Genomic DNA, 17,926 nt, shown 5'->3' with positions numbered 1-17,926 from the left:
GACTCTCAATGACCACCAGCAATCCCTTCTAGTATAAATTATTCTGTGACTTTCTAAGTCTAAAAATCACTTATTTTCTTGAAATTCAGTGACAGGCTTCCAGATTTATTTTAGCTTAACCCAACAATGTAAAGACTTCACTGCAAAAGTACAGCCTGTTCCCAGGAAGTGAATTCTTTCTTTTTCCACACTGTTACATCAGTACTGTTTAAGGTTATCAGGTGCTGTGTGGTGCACACAGTGCATCAGAGAACGCTGCTAGGCACAAAGCTGTAGCTCTGTGACACACACCTGTTCTTTAGCTGGTACCTGACAAAAACCACTCCCTCCAGTACCTTTTGTCATCTCTCTGCCCCTGGAAACATAATCATCAGTTTCTTGTTGTTTTTCTCTAAGCAATGACTAGCTATCTCTGAGGACCTCAGTTTTTTTGTGGTCCATCAGACAGGTCACCGAGTTGTGCCCCACGTACGTACACAGCTCTCAATCTGCATGGCCACCAAGCTGCTTTTTCATTACTCTCTGTTTGATATATTCAAATTAATCAAAAAGCAAATTTTATTTTCATAGCCTATGTAATTTTTAAAGGTATTACATATGTTACAAATTTAAAATAAAGAGCCCAATTTTAAGCAAATTCAGAAGCGTTTGCATAAAAATATATTGTATATATTCTGTAGGAAATCAAATCAGTAACTTAAGTAATAATAATGTCTAAACACCCAGAATCAGAGTTTTGATCCTGACCACAAAGAATCTTGGAAAGGATTGAAATATCCAAACAGTAAAGCTGCAATCCCCAGAAGCCTCTTTATCCCCCTCCTCCACGTACACAGTTGTCACTTAAATAAGGCACATGCTGGAAGAGCCTCAGAGAGCTGCAAGCTGTGTTTCATCTGCTATGCCACAAAGACAACTGTTTTGACACAGACACGAGAGCTCAGTATCATAGTCCCAATGACCTGCTCTGAATCCACGCATTCTTTGCTGTTAATCTCTGGAGATCTCTTGACTCCGTGTCATTCTCAGGATAAGACTAACAGTCAAAGAGCTAACCCAGTCTGAACAAGGCATGCATGGACTGGCTCTGCATTTGAAATCGTAATGCTGATGTACATTTTACATAATATACCAGGAGATTAGAATGATTGCCCATGATGTACAATTCCTCATGTCAATTTTTTATCTCTTTTTGTGGGTTCAAATTTTCATTCCTCTCTCCTTAGGAAAAAAGCCCAACCAACTCTCTCAATGGTATTCTAGTAAACATAAAAGCTGTTTTTCATACTCTTAGAAAATTGGTGTTGTGCTAGTGAAAATAATTCAGAATTATACAAACTAGAATTACTCATAGAACAAACACACAACAAAGCCCAAGGTATTCACCTGGAAGTTGTAAAAACTGGTTTCTGGCCTCTAAAGCTACTGCAGCTCTTTCTGTACTTCATCTAATGAGTGTTTTGCACATGACAGTGCTGAGCTGACCAACCAGCTTACCTGATGATGTGGTTTATCACTATTGGGTCTGGTGGCAACAGTAGGTTAGTGAGTCTCTGAGGAATTTCAGAAAACTTTAGCCGTGGACAGTCAAAGATCTGGAACACAATAAACAACAAAAGTTGTTTGTCCAAAGCCTATCTTGCACTTAAATGAGAAAGTAAGAAACCTGCAGCTCACAAAGAACTGAGGCAATTATGGAAGATGATTTTGAAAGCTGCAATTCAGGTTCCTTGAACAGGTTAAATTTTTGGTCACTTCTGTCCCTGTACTTTTTTCTGGGCTTACAGATGAATCCATCAGGTCATGACAATTTCAGGTGTCTCAATTTTGGTTTAGCTGCTGGAGGGAACTGGACACTTTACTGGGAAATGAGGATCAACTGTATCAATGACTAGAGAGAAGCAGATACTCCCTCTCTCTTATTGAGGGTTTACAGCAGCATATTGCAAAGAAAATTATTGTATTTTTTTACCAGAGAAAACCCAAAACCAGTTTGCCTTTTTTCTCCCAAGGAATGTTTTCTGCAATATTTTGTGCTAAAGAAAAATACAAGAAAACATTTCTGGATTTTAAAACCATTTGCAATTTGTGGGTTTTTTAGGATTACAGAAAATGAAGTCAATGTGATATTATTTATTTTTAACCAAAGCCTGAACAGCCCCTTGAGAGGGATCCACCCCTTTCCAAATAATGGCTTATAGTTACTTTCTCTTTACTATGGTCTTGAAGCTAAATAGAATTATATACTCCTAGGATATCCTAGGTGGAAAGGGACTCACAAGTGTCACTGAGTTCAACTCCTGGCTCTGTACAGGACAACTCTGAAAATCACACAATGAATTTCTGCTGAATTCAGGGGGGAAATATAAATATTCTGGAATGGGTTAAAAGCTGTAGAGTTTGGAAATTTTCTGTGAACAACTGAAGTGCATTGCCATGAATATAGAAACAACACTCTTTATACCTGGAGTTTTCAGAAATATAATTCTTATAGCCTTTGTTTCCTTCTGTGATTTTTAATGCTCTGAACAGACAAACACATTTTTCTCCAAAGATACTCCATTTAAACTGACCTTAAAAAAAACAAACCCGAACTTTCCATATATTAACATTTGCCTTAAAATGTGCCCTCATGTGGAGACAGTTTGTGAAAATGCTCAGGCCTATGCAAATGCCTCTTAGGGAAACTATTTTCACCTGACAGAAGAGATACACTACTCATAGTATTGTATCTATAAACAGAAACAACCTTTGCAGCTCCAGAGACAAAGGATGCAGGCAGGGCTGAAAATAAGACTCTCCAGTTCTAGAATAGACATACAAAGTCAGATGCTCTGGTTTCTCAGATAGGGTATCTTTTGAAATTCACAGTTTTCTCAAGTGAGTTTGGCAGCAGAAATACCCAGGAGCCAGCTCTAGGAACCATTTGCAAGGTTCTATTGCTTTTGAAATACCTTTGAACCTTTTTTCTTGCATTTGCTTGTAACACAGTGGATTTCAAATCTCCCTGCTGATATAAACATTGTTTTTAAACAGAAAAGGATCTGTCTTCATTGGCTCTAAAACCTGTGTCATTAATTGCCCACATCCAGGAATTCAGCCAGCTAGTTTCTGAAGAACAGGGAAGCAACAAAACCTACTGAGTCTGCAGCTCACTCTTTATTTGGGTTGTGAATTCTGGCACTTGACAGAAAGGACTGTGGAATTCCCACTCAAATTCTCTCCACGCCTGGCTCCATCCCACCTGCTGTCACCAGTGGCTCAACGCTCATGGCAAACTCCTAACATGGATGCATGTCAGAGTAACAAGAACTTTAAGAAGGGAAAATGGATCAAGGACACACATTAATTAGTGAGAGGAGGATGGGAGGCTGGAAAACTTGGGGGTGGGTGGAATTTTCCTAAAGCTTCTCACATTCTTGCCTAACTGGAGCTGGTGGTCTAAACTAAGTTAAGTTCTGAAAGCCTCTCTGGCTACAGTGATCCTGGTGGGTCAGCTAACTCATTCAGTTATAATTTTTTAGTCTGTACTGTCTTGTGCTCTTAGACATAACCACAACAGCCGTGCAGGATGCAGAAAATCTGGCATACCAAATGAGACCAGTATGTCAAGGGGAATGCCAGAGACACAGGTGCATTATCCACACCTGTGGATCCACACACTTCCAGCCAGGACAACGCTTTTCTTTCAGGAGTTACAAGGCTAGAACTATAGAATCTACAGAATATTATCAGACTGGAAGGCCAATTCCTTTGCCTTCCATATCTCAACCTGAGAGTATTAGTGAAAAAACAAAAAAACCTCATCATTAAATACTTCATTTATTGTAAGGGGATTCAGATTCCTAAGTAGTAGCATCAGTTTTGAAAGCAAGATCAGCTAATTAGGACAGAGACCTAAGGAAAACAGAAATACTCAAAACAATCCCACTTATGATTTAAATCTGTGCAAGCACTGAATTCTTATGAAACTATTCTAGATTAGCCAGCTCTTGCAGGGTGTGAGATTCAGTCTTCCAAAAAAGCAATCAGCTACTTCCCAACTCTCTCACTTGATTCATCTTCTTAGTGTGAGAGGATAATTGTCACGTATCATAGCATTCCTGCAGAGTTCTAAGACAAAGGAGACCTAAGAGCAAATAAGTCTCTAATGAGATGCACCAGAAGATAGCTTCATCAAGTTCTTATTCTACCAAAGTTCTAAACTGAAAGTTAAATAAATAAAATTGATACTGCCCTCCTGCTTACTAAAAATAAGATATGTACATCTGTACAGGGTCACACAAAGGATCTGCTGCAAACCTACTGTACAATCCTGCCCTTGGCAGTGGCCAAAAGTGGATAGTAAAGGAAAAATGTAAGAACAGGAGAAATATATGTTGGTTCTTCCCCAAAAAACTCTCCCAACTTCCTCAGCTTTGCATTTAAAACAGCTCAAGATTTTTCATCCATTGGTTTGTCACTTTTGGAATCTATATACACTTTTATCATTTGTGAGGTTCTATTTCAAGGAGTTTTGAAGCTTAAATATGCTTGAGTCCTTTTGTTTGTTTTCAATTTGCCACCCGCCAGTTTTAGTTGATGGACTGTAATTATTGACCAAAATAGAAAAAATTACTCCTTTTTTACCTTTTTCTTTCTGCCCATGATTTTTCAAATGTTTTTCACCTCCCCTTTCCCATTTCCTCTTTGGGCTGGCAGAAACAAAACTCAGTCTAAATTGGCTATAGATAAACAAAGAATGGAAATCAAATAATCTAACTAAGAGAACAGACAGAATTGTCATTTTGCCAAAATTCTCACATTATTTTAATATGGAGTTTTCACTATTTGTGAAAAAGACTGCTGCAATTCTCAAAAAAACAAAACCCAAACAAATAAGGGAGTAATTACATAATCCTGATCACTTTGGTTCTATATTCCTAAAAATACCCATGAATCTCACACTTATTTTAGTGCATTTTGTATTTTCAAATGTGCAAAGGTGTCTTTAAGTTTACTTCAAGCATTGGCTACTTTGAACTCTGGTAGGGCAAATTTATAACAGAAAATAAAAACTTGAAAACCAGGACACAAGTTTCATCACAACATTTACCCTCACTGCTTGCTAAAACATTATTCATTCATTGTAATTGGCAGTACTTTCCTTACACAGAAGTATGTCACAAACCCTACCTTCAATTACTTTCACAGTAAGTCACGTGAGCCTGAACAACAAAGCCAGGTAAGACAGTGATAGTTCAGCTAACATTACTTTTGAAAAAACACTTGATAGTCATATTTACAGAAAGGGTGGAGATGCTTTTACATGGCCTTCTTGGTTAATTCTAGAGGTCACTGTGAAAGACAAAAAGTCTTTACATGCTATTTTCAAAACATCATGCAGATCAGTAAGGATATTTCATTATCTGAAGAAGATTTAAGAAAAAACAGCTTTTCTAATTACATCTTCCATATCTTCTTCCTTTGTAAACAGGGAAAAAGAAGGAAAGAAAACAGGTCTACATATGATTTGACAATCAGAATCAGCAGGTTATGTTTCTTAGCATAAAATGATACAATGGAGGGAAAAAGCCCATCAAATCAGTACAGAAGTCCCCCCTCCTGGAAAGGCCACCACTTCTGTGGGAGTGCTGAACGACCAGATGTAGGAGGTTTTGACAACACTGCCACATGGAGAAGGTGTTAATGATATTTGTTGTAGTGGCTGCCGAAAGCCATTCGGTACTGAGGATACCATAAATCATTAAGGGAAAATAAAAATCAGTCATTTTCATTCATCCCAAATTTGTGGCTGGACGTTACAGATTGCTTTACAAGAGCTACTAAGGCCAAAAAAGAGTTACCTGCTGGAAGTACTTGTCACAGTTAATGTACTCCTTATCGTGGGAGTCTTGCAGCTTGTTTGTTTTGATGTACTGCCAGAGAGCCTGGATGATGGCTGAGCGTGTCTGTGTGTGGATCCCCAGCAGACGGGCCAACCGCGGGTCCAGCTTAAACTGGGGAGGCTGGAACAGAAAGCCAAGGAGGTGGCAATACAGAGGAAAGCAGACAAATACACAAGTATGAAGTTTCAGTTTTAACTCTTGGGGGACCTCTGTTTCTTAGGAGAAGCATCCCAGTCAGTGGCAGAGATTGCAAAAATACAAATCTGTATTTTTGTGTCCCACCATTGGTGCTCTGGAAGTGGGACATTGTACCTGTGCTGTGCACACAGACAACCTACAGCACATGCTTCCAACAATAAAGACTTGCACAAAGACTCAGGGAGAATTTTCCCTTTCAACACTGATGCAAAATTTGACTTTTGGGAATGAGAGAAGAAAAAGAACAGCCCTTCCTCTGAAGTACTGGAAGTTAACCACAGAGAGAGAGAAGGAAGGCAGGATGACACTTCCACAGTTGCTAGTAACTGCTGTCTTACATCAACACACTGTCTGGGAACTCTGTTTCTTCAGGCATGTTCCCACCATTCTGGTGCACACCAAAACATTTACCACAACCAGTCAATGGATTTTATTTCTTTTTCTGATACCAGTAATACAATTCAACTTCCCTGCTCTTCATCTCTTGCAGCATAAATTCCTTGGATAATCTGGAATTTGATGCTTCTTCAAGTGTGTACTCACTCAGGTTTAGTATTCACCACATTATTAAGTAAGGATTACTCTGATGGGTGGCAAGTCACCCAAAGCTATCTTTATAACAAATCAAGACTTAAGGATAAAAGAACATTTATTTTAAAGCATAAATTTATAATAATGGTGAGCATAACAAACATCATTATACTGTCTTAATAGTAAAAATACTTGCTGCTTGTATCAGTATCATAATTAGCCCATGTGCTCCCTAAAAAGTAATAAAATTTTCTCTCTGTTAACATAAAATGAAGTGTCTATATCCTGAATAGATGCTATTTGCCTGGAGGCAAAAGACAATGGCAGAGAACAAGTTCTTAAAGTTGCACCATCAAAATGCATCTGAGCCTGAACTGTCACTGAAAAGGGGGATCCCATCTACTTACAGCAGTGCATTCTGAACAGTTTCCTTAAGACAGCAACATTTCTTCTAGGGATGGTTTCAGTCAGATTAGTGATCTTCACAACTGCAGCGTGCCTCGTTCATGCAAAGGTAAGGCTGCCACAGCCATACAGCTACTTCAGGTACCACTAGCAAAAGTTTCTCCTCTGAATTTTTTTTAAAGAATCATACGTGTAACTCGTGTGCAACTTATCTGACTAGTCTCTAAGAAGCTAGAGGAGAAAATGGGTATTTTTTCTGCAGGTGGGCAATAAAAATACTAATTATCATAATGCCAAGACCAATATTTTGCTAGACTATATTAGAAATTCACTTGATTTGTCCCCTTTAAATTTTAAATAATCTGTCAGTTTGGTATCATTCTAACTTCAAGGGACCATGTGACACTGCAAGTCCAAGTATATTGGGTTTTGAGGTGTGTGACAAGATGAATTTGCTCGGTTGCACTAGGTGCCATTGGCTGGATGTTCCAGGATAACAGCAGTGCACTGACCTGGTAGTCCAGCATGAGCAGTAATGTGCATCGCACACTGACATCCCCAGGTCTCTTCACCTGGAAGCCATCCGTTTCCTGGGTCGTGGGAGTTCTGTGCCACTAACAAAGGGAAAAGGAAAATTGTTGGCCTTTTTTTCACTGATGTCCATCGAAGTGCATCTTGCACAGCACACCATGCCAGAATCAGACAAATACAAACTTTCTGAAGATCTGGCAATCTAAAAAAGAAACCCGACAACGAGAAAACCAAACCACAACACCCCCACACCTACACACCCCCAGTCATTTCAATTCAGTCTTAGTGCAGAATCTGCTCTGCTCTTAACATACTTTACTTGTTAGAAGAAATGTGCACAATATTTTCATCTTTTCATACATTCTGTTCTAAGATGTACTGATACATATCAGTATATATACATATATATACACACACACACACACACACTATATATATATATATATTCTCTTAAGAAGAATGGAATTTTGAAAACTTTGGAAATATCTTCAATGAGATAATGAATGCAAGGTTTCTTAAACAAGGGAGGCAATAGGCACCAGGTGTTTTATGTGCCAGTGGTTTGTATGCAAAGGGTGCACAGCCTTCTCACCTCCACAAGATGATTGTCAGGTCCATAAAGATCTTTGTCCAGTTCAATAACCAAACTCTTAAAAAAAGATGAAAACTTCCGTTTCTGTTTGCTGAGCTGTACAAGCAGAAGAACCAGACATGTGTAAGGCTGCATTTATTAGCTTGTGTCCTAGACTTTCTTCTCAGTCTCTCTGTCTTGCACATTAAATCCCATATAAACCACAAGTGTGATCAATTTAATTGAGTTCTCCCTCTGACAAACACAGGGTAAGATGCAAAAATCTCAAGAGTACACACAAGGAACAGTGCACACTTTTGGGAAGATCTCCTTGACTCTTAATGTTATTGAAAAGGACTGGCTTGTAAGGTGAACATGACATCCATGAGAAAAGTCCAGAGAACAGCAATAAAAATATCTCAGGACAGGAGCACCTCTCCTGTGAGGACAGGCTGAGAGAGCTGGGGTTGTTTAGCCCAGAGAAACACAGGTTCTAGGGAGTATTTAAAAGGGAACTTGTAAGGAAGATCAAGGGAGACTTTTTACCAAGATCTGCAGTGACAGGGCGAGGGGCAAAGGTTTTAATGAAAGATGGTAGGTTTGGACTGGTCTAAAGAAAGATGTTTTTTACTCAGAGGGTGGTGAGGCCCTGGCACAGGCTGCTGTGGCTGCCCTATCCCTGAAAATGTTCCAGGCCAGGTTGGATGGGGCTTTGAGCAACACCGGCTAGTGGAAGGTGTCCCTTTCCAGGGCAGTGGGATGGAATGAGATGGTCTTGAAGATCCCTTCCAACCCAAACTATTCTATGATCTTAAGTCCTCTGTATACCTTTCTCTTAACAGCCTGGGATTTTTTGATGAATGCTAATTTCTTGGTCTGATTTATCAGATTACAGTAAATTTTGCATAACTGGTCATACACTAAGAAAAACTATTTCCTTTTAAATTTTTTACTTTCATTTAATTACCACTATTTGTTGTTTACTGCACAGCTCATAATGTCTATATTAAAAACTAGAATGTCTATGATTACCTAATCTGACTCTCCAGAGAATACAGGCCACAAGATTCCAATTTATTTCTTTGTATTTAATGCAGATAGTATTTTATTTTAAAATGCTGGTAATAGAAAAGCTATGTTGTTCTAATAAAGAACCTTTTTCTTTATTTAAATATATGCTCCAATTTCTAAACTGAATTTGTCTAACTTCAATTCCCAGATGCTGCACTTTGTCACCACTTCCTCCTCCAGGCAAGACTCTGATTCATGTACAGTTACCTCCAGACAGATTGAAAGCCTTTTCCTCTCCATGCATACATGTTCTCCATCTGTTTAGCCTATAAATACTTACTTGTGAAGTCTATTCAAATAGGTGATGCCTTTATTAGGAAAGTCCAGCCTTCCCCAACGACAACGAAATCCACCACTGAGGTTTCTGAGGACTTCATAATGGTAAAATGTTTCTTCCATCCTTGCTGTAACCATTCATACATCATGTTGTACCCCCTAAGAATATGAAGTACTCCCTTCTCCTTCTTATCCTGCTCTTTACAAGATGCACTGCCCACTGTAGGCCAGAATTCTCACACCTGTTGTAATCTGAACCCTGCCATCTCTTTAAAGGGATTAATCTCAGCCCTCTTCTCTCCATTTCCTCCTACCTGTCCTGTCCTTCTATCTGCCTCGTTTTCTGCTGCATTCTCCAGTATTCCCCTTAGGGCCTTATCCCTCACTTGGGCTGGGCGCACTGCCTTCCCAGCAGCAACAAGCCAACACTGCCATTCAGACACGTCTTGTCTCAGCAATCCTGTCTCAGCTGATGTCCCCAGCAAAACCTACCACCCCAAAGGACAATCTTTAGATTCCTGCCAGCCCCAGTGAAGCAGAGATAACTCATACATCATCCAGGAGCTTCCCCTCCACGCGCAGCTCCCACGAAGCAATGCTGCCATCTGAGTCATCAGCGTCTGATTTTGCAGGATTAAATGTGTTGGAAATGTAAAGTCTCAGTTTCCGCTTTTGCTGTTATGCACATAGACAAGGGAAAAGTACATATCCAGTTTAAGTTCAGGATCTGAGGATCACAGAAAGATGATAATTACAAACTTAATAGGGAATCTCCATGTTTTGTACAGTTGCACTGGTTGTATTAAAATTTAAGATTCTGTTGCTAGTATGAAAATACATTGAAGAGCTGAATCTGAAAATTCCTTTCAAAAACTCTTGGCTATACAAACATGCTGATATTCACTGTAAATGGAGGAAGACAACAGGTTGCCAAGCCTGAGAAGTGATACATCCTGTACTTGTGACCAGATATTTGAGAAATCATCGTGAGAAAAGCAAGATATGATGTCCTTTCTGGCTTCAACCTAGCTGGACTGCTAAAATTCACCTGCAACTCTATTGCAACCCAAATGTCTCTCACAGTTGTATCTGTTCAGATTTGTAAATGGCAGTCACAAATACAGCTCATGCTGCAAACTACCTGCTGGGCACATCTCTGCCCATCTGCATTCCACCATGATGCAGCATCTGGTAATAACCCTCTGGCAGACACACCTGAACACACTGACACACACATGCCTTACCCTCCTCTTCACCCCAGCTGCCTCCACCCTCAGCAAACATGCTGCAGCTCCAGCTTGCTGGAGACCCGAGTGGAGGAAGGCACTCTGCTTCATCCCCAACCCAGGTGCTCAAGTCTGTCAGAAATACAATCATGCCTATTCATTGTCATTTTTACAGACCACCTGAAAGTTCCCCAGTCACTGCAGTGGCTCATGGCTGTGTCACTTCTCAGCACCATTCCTTTCATGCACCATGTGGAAAACCCAGCTATTAAGTCTGATGCACGGATTCCAGAAAAGATTATTACCAAAAATTACTGTGGGATTCTAAATCTTCAATACCTATGTGTAACAATGACAAAAACGCTACAGATGTCAAGTTAATGCTGACAGAACATGTAAGAAAGGAGTAATTTTGTAAAGCTTTCACACACACACACATAGGAGAGAAGGAAGCTACATACAGCAGATTATACAGCATAATCTGGCATAGAGCAATGGGGAAGACAGAGATGTATGGCCAAAGAAGAACAAGAAAATTACTACATTTTGCCTAATCTGGAGAAGACAGTGACAGAGAGGTTTGACAGAAATGGAGTGTCAGCAGTATGCTCTGACAGGGAACAGGATTTTCCCAAGTGCCATCAGTGGAGAAAATGACAGGTTTACACAGGCAGATAGGCAGAAAAATGTTCCTGTAAACCCATGTTTTCTCCATCCTTTCCCACAGGGTTTCTGTTGTCAAAGTGCTCTTTCAAAATGTAATTATTTTAATGACCTCAAATCTCTATTTGGTGTGGTGGACTTGTGAAGGATTTCATATTTCTAAATTCAGAACTCTTCAAATTACCCTGCACATTTTATGCACCATTACTAAATTTTATCCCCACCTGGATTACTTGCAGAACTGTACCTACATACACAAGCAGGCTTTTACTTAATAGACATCTAGTGTCGCCAGAACCACTGGCTCCTTGTAAGAGAACCAGGATATGGTTGTAAGAACCTGGATATGGTTCTGCTCCCAGACATCTTTTCTTCCAGGTCCAAGAACTAGAAAATGGCACTTGAACTTTCCCTACATACCCTTATCACCAACAGTGGTAATGCACACTTCATGGAGCAGAATTTAAAGAAAATAAATTTAGAAATCATTAGCAAACTTTCAGAACCATGGCTCTACAGCCAGGAACAGTTACTTCGGCTCCTCAAGCTCCTTCTCCCCTACCATGACTTTTCTCCTGGCAGCTGATTCAAACTACCATCGAGCCCGTGAAGCAAGACTCTTGGCAGAGACCCAAGAGTATAGTCTGAATGCTACCTGAAGGGATCTACCCAGTAACAACTCCAGCATGCACAGCTATACCGCTGTAAAAAGGATGTCCAGTCTTGGAAGACACCAGCTCAGAGACGAGATACAGCCAAAACTGAGCTCAAGAAAGAAAGACACCAATATGGTCCTGCACAGGGTTTTAGAGTACAGGCCATAAAGTCTCTTCAGCTGCTGACACATACCAAAAACCACTGCATTTGGTTCACTCTCAGTATCCCTGTGCTCCACAATAATGTCAGGTTCATATCCAGAAGGCTCTCATAATGACATATTCTTCCGTCTCCAGTTGAGCAACTCCATCTCATCCAGGCAGGAAATGATAAAATTTATGAGCAACTTGATTGCTTTGCAGCTTAAATAAAGCAGTGGCAAGAAGCCACTGCCCTTCAATAATTTCTGCAAATTTATTAGCCACGCACTTTATCATACAGACCTAAAACCTGTTCTCCTCTCTGTATGGCTCTTTCTCAGAGAACAGAGGAGCGAGCAACCACAGGATTCTCAGTAGTTGGGAGCAAAAACTAAAGAGAAGACTTAGAGCTCTAGGGCAAAAAAGAAAGGATCACACTTCATCTCTTCAGATACACCAGACCTTTACCACCCAAAAAGGCAAAGATAAGCAGGGGGAACTTCACAGAGACTTGATTAACATTGTGAATCAAATAATCTCTTGTCCAAAAATCAGTAAATGCTTGATCTCCTTGCTCTCTAAAAGTAAGATACGGATCTTTAACTCAGCTTCAGAAAAAGGAACTTTAAATAGCAGTCATATTAAAATGAAAAGTCTTCCCTTAAACCCATTGTATTTCACTTACAATTTCTCCTTGAGAAAACAAAAAGGAAAAAAGTAATCATATGTAACAGATGAGTGGTCATGTCAGCAGTGAACTCCTGCAAAGGTCTCAGCCCAACTGCTGGGAGAGCTCATGTGAAATCAAACAGATCTGAATGGGAGGATGACAGGAATGGTGGAGCAGCAAACCTACAGCTTGCTCTCTCTCCAAGTTCTCTTATGTCATCTTCACACAAATCTATACAACTTTAAGTTCAAGTACATGGGTGAAATGCTGGAAATCTGTAAAATCCTTCAGAGAACTTCCCCTGGTTTACAGTGCTACCTTTTTTCTTTTCAGTTTCCATTAGTATTGAATCCCTAGCAAGGCAAATCAGGAAGTATCTGATGATCTCATGATCTGTGTGCTATCCCCCAGACAAATCTCCATCAGCTGCTGAAGTTATTTTTCTTCAATGAACTCTCAGGCTGGACACAAAACCTCCAGGACACTTCCAGGGGAGTTGTGCTTGTGATTTCAAACAAACGAACAAACAAACAAAGTTATTAGCAGATAGTCTATTGCTGACTGACTCAAGAAAATCTGACTGCCAACCTTATAAATAGTATTGTGTTAAAAGCTCTCTAAATATATCTTAAGGGTGAATTTCTATGAACCTCAACATAGCATAAAAACCGCAAGCAGAGAGCACAGAAAATATTAAAATCTGTGTTTCTGCCTTTGCATATAGAGTAACTGCTTCCTGATCTCACAGAAAAAAAAAACAAAACAAAAAAGCACAACTTTTTAGGAGGCAAAATGAACATGGAAACTAAAAATCAGGAGACAGAAAAAACAATGACCACTGTCTGTTCATTACTGAAGACCCAAATTAAACCAAGAGTGTCTATATCAGACCTGGAACATAGAGGCATCTCACTCAGAGCAGCAGCAAGAGATGTCAAAATTTGTAGAGGAAACAAAATTACTTAGGTAACTCCTGAAAAAAGAAATGGACAGGAACTTAAAATGGCCAACCCAAAGCAGAAAAAACAGCAGTGACTTGGTGGACTACACAAATATCATGAATAATAAAAGCAATGAGAGAATATTTACTGACTTCAAAATTGCACAGACACACAAAAAACACTTGTAGATGGTTCTATAAAAGCTTAAACAGCAGCAACAAAACTTGAAAAAAAAAAGAAGCAAATGCTACAGAGGAATAAAATGAAAATTAGTATGCACAATAGTCTACAAAATCAGCTGTAACAGAAACTTATACTTGTAGCAGTATGAAACTTATTTCATAGTTGTATATTGTACTTTCTCAGGAGAGAATGAGGAGTTGTATAGAGATATGTAAAGAGAAGCCAGGTGCACTGAAACATTCTTTATCTACAGTGATTGAGAGGAATTAATTTTTACCTGAGAAAAGAGAACATAAAAGAACATGAAAGACATATTTAAAACATTGACTGATTAAAGGAGATTAGGTGTTCACATTTTCCTTGTCTCATGCAGAACACATAAAATTATGCCACAAGACAAGGGTTTCAGAAGAAAAACCAAACCACTTTCAGGCAACAATCCACTACTGATTCCTCAGTCATCTTAAAATTTTAAAGTGGGGAAAAAAATCTCAATTCACGAAACTAGGGAGAGAGCCACTATGATGGTATTCTGATGCTACTACTTGTCTTTCACCTAAAAATGGAGAAGCTGGAAGCAGATCATTTTGTTTGGAAACTGCAACTACACAGATATCTGATAAACTGAATGTCTCACACCAGTTCACTGCAGAAGAGTCACGGTCCCTGGATGACAGTCTCTGGTTTGGGTGAGACCAAAGTACTGTCTGTGGTGTCAGGACTTGGAGAAGAAGCTTTGCTCATGACATGGGTCACATCCCTCTTTCAGTCAGGAGACCCTGGTTCAAACTTTGGGATGAAAATCATCTCAGTCTTAAAAGTATGTTTGTGGCCACAACTGTCTATCTCAGGCTTACACAACTGAGAGAAATAAGCATTTTTAGGAGAGAATAAGCATTTTCAGGGCATTATTTATCTATATTCTTTCAAACATCCACTTCTGTATGAGAAGAATTGTGCCCTGAACACCATTGCCTACACCAATTTAATGTCTCAACTATGAAGGGAGCTGAGAGTGACTAGCTCATATATAAATTAATAAAATGGCTATGTCTATACTTATCCAAATAATCGCACTCCCAAAGTCCAGCATGGCCTCAGAGCTGCATAGATTTTCAGTAATTCATTCTTTAATGACATCTACTACCATCTGTTGAGTGTACGGTTTCTCTTTCCTTCAGGCCATGGAGTTTGCTACATCTGTCAAACAGCCCTGTCTGCCTAACTACCTCCTAAAAGTTTTCTGGAACTCTGACCATGAGGGTCTTCAATGAAGGCAGTACGAGGCCTCTTGCTAATGCCGCTCTGCAGACAAGGAATTCTGAGACTCATGACAGATGCAATCCAAGAATGCAGGACTGGCTGAAGAAGAGACTACACCAGCAGTGCCCAACTAGCAGAAAACTGCCAAGGCAGGATCTAAACTGGAAAAGTTGGCAGCTGAAGGGGGCTGCTGACAGTAGTCAAAGGACCTGACAGGTGGGGAAGGGCATTTTTCCCTTCAACAGCTGCACAAACCCCAGGTCTCCTCACTTCTTGAGCCATCCCACAGCTGCCACCTGGTTCAAGACTGCAACTGTCCTCAGGAGATCCAAGTAGGATCAACAAGCCAAACATATTTTATGCACTGTCCCCATGAAAAAAAATTCCTTAAACCACTTCTCCCTAAAATTTCCCCAGAATAGTCTTCAGACAGAAAAAAACCCAGCCTGAGCAACACTAGACCATAAATCTGTGGTTCCCTATGACTGTTTCTAGCTACAGCTCAATCACTGTAACAAACACTGTAACTGCAAGTAGAGCTGATTACTCTGAGAAATCCTGCATATTCCCTATATAAGTTCACATACCTCAGAAAAATTCATATTCCTCCTCAGATTACAATCCCAGTTTGAGAATCACTGTTTTAAGGCAAATATTTCAAAATTACAAGAGCTTTGATATGAGATGGAAATGTAGAGATAACTTCTACTGCTGTTATCAATTCCACAACTATAATAAAATGGAAATATTTAACACGAAGAAAAACCCAAGTTTATCTAGGTTTAGTCCTATTTTGACAAGTCTGATAGGACTACCTATACATGAATTTGAAAAACATCTGTTTGATCATTCTCTACATGTTAACTGAGTAAGTGATACTGAAAATGTGTTTGCTGAGCCCTGGATGGAAACAGAATTTTCTGTCTACAATTTCTCTGGAGTGTTGTGCCTCCTACACTCTTCCCTATCCCTATCCCAGTCACCGAATATCTCCATTGCACAGCTTACAGCTAATGCACCTTTTAATTCCCTCATTAAAGAGTTTGCCACAGAATAAATAACTTCCTGCTGATGTGTGAATTCAAGTCAAAGTCTTCAATCACCTTTAAATATGGCCAGTTTCCTAGCTAATTTAAAAGAATGGCCTTCTACACATGTCAAGAAGGTAAGAGAAATTATTTCTTCTGAGAGTACAAACTACTATGTACAACACTTTTTAAGAATGAATTCATTAATTCAGTTTCCTATCTATTTAGGTATTAATGGAACTTAATTGTTTCTTTTTTGTTTGTTTGTTTCACATATATGAACTGGAAAAACAGCAAGAGGTAAAAGCCTTCCACATTTTATCAGATACCTGTACAGTGACAAAGACAATAGAATATTGATCTTTGTTGGGCTGACCCCCTGCACCATGGTACAGACAAGAATGATAGCCTTACGTCACAGCAGACATACAGCTACAAAACCCTTCATTCTGTGGGAATTATTAGAGGAATAGAGTATGATCTACCCAATACAGTCAGAAGAACTTAAATGAGACATGAAAAGAAATTCTTCACAAAGAGGAATTGTAACAGACTGCAGACTGCCTGACGAGGCTGTGAAACCTCCATCCTTACAGATTTTTAAAACTCAACAAGGCCTTGACAACCCTGTTTTAAGCAGAAGTTTGAAGCAGATAACTTCCAGTTTCCTGCTGTCTACACTCTTCCACGATTCCAATGAATAGAGTCAGAAAAGTTATGGAAATTAACCATTTCAGTGGGATATTAGGAAGTGCTGGCCTTGATCTAATAGAAACTGCAGAAAATGTCGTCTATTCTTTTCTTACATAAATAAACATTTCTGTAAGTAATTCTTCCCGTTATATGTTCTGTTATTCCACAAGTTCCACTTTTGAATTTGAATTGGAAATGTAATACATAACTTCAGAACACCTGTCTCTTATTTTCTCATTTTTTATCATCTTAATACAATTAAGTTCCCAAACCAGTGTTTATCTATCCTTTATTTGGCCCTAGGCTACTATTCCCCTTATTAAAGACTTTCAGAAGCTAGAGCTGGTAATAGCCACAGAATTTTCTCTACCACTTTTCTGTGCATGTTGATTCCCAGCTGTTTGCTCTTAGGAGCTTTGTCTGGCCCATTCCAAAGCATTGCTGCTAATGGGACTTTTACTGGAAAGGTATTTACACCACTTACTACAAGAATTATTTTCCTCCCCTGACACAATCTACAAATTTTTCACAACGTACCTTCATTGGCCTCTTCAGTGCTTCCTGAATATCCACGCGCTTCCGCATAATGGTCTGGTCTAGTTTGCGCTCAAAGGCCAAGAGATCCATGTAGGCCTGGGACTCAGGAACCAGCTCCCGGATCTGAGAAGGAAGCAAGGAATATCCAAGCACTGGAAGCACGTGTCTGCCATGTGCCAGAACAGCAATACTGACATTCCCAGCCCTTGGACAGACGTGCCCAGAGGAGTTCTCCCTCCAACAGCAGTTCCCAGGCAGTGGGGCAGACCCCAGTGCCATGGAACAAGCACAGACTGAGCCGTGGCAGCACAACTGAGGCTAATGCATTCTGCAAGACCCTGCCTGAATCCACAAGGCCTGAACCATGGCTGTTTCCTTCGAGTCAGGCTTAGCTACCAGCAGCCAGGGAGCCAATCCAAAGTTCAGTGAATTTGTCCTGTTCAAAACTAGAAAA

The 17,926-nt window shown here is 39.7% G+C and overlaps 1 protein-coding gene across 6 annotated transcripts in view; it reads right to left on the bottom strand.

The window, feature by feature from the left end:
• SMARCD3 (SWI/SNF related, matrix associated, actin dependent regulator of chromatin, subfamily d, member 3) overlaps nucleotides 1–17,926 on the bottom strand; it is a 78,059-nt gene that overhangs the window by 11,734 nt on the left and 48,399 nt on the right. For 3 of the 6 annotated variants that reach the window (XM_015617505.3, XM_015617504.3, XM_015617503.3), the window contains 6 exons: nucleotides 17,473–17,595; nucleotides 10,024–10,146; nucleotides 8,146–8,241; nucleotides 7,535–7,636; nucleotides 5,847–6,008; nucleotides 1,498–1,595 (listed from right to left, as the gene is read on the bottom strand). In XM_015617505.3, the coding sequence (XP_015472991.1) occupies nucleotides 1,498–1,595; nucleotides 5,847–6,008; nucleotides 7,535–7,636; nucleotides 8,146–8,241; nucleotides 10,024–10,146; nucleotides 17,473–17,595 (704 nt within the window). The remainder of the gene's footprint in view (nucleotides 1–1,497; nucleotides 1,596–5,846; nucleotides 6,009–7,534; nucleotides 7,637–8,145; nucleotides 8,242–10,023; nucleotides 10,147–17,472; nucleotides 17,596–17,926) is intronic. The other 3 variants (XM_033519902.1, XM_033519901.1, XM_033519903.1) reach the window with 3 other exon arrangements.

The sequence above is a fragment of the Parus major genome, chromosome 2, assembly GCF_001522545.3.
Source record: "Parus major isolate Abel chromosome 2, Parus_major1.1, whole genome shotgun sequence".
NCBI lineage: Eukaryota > Metazoa > Chordata > Aves > Passeriformes > Paridae > Parus > Parus major.
Note: the sequence above shows the minus strand (reverse complement) of the source record. Positions and strands in the feature narration are given on the sequence as shown.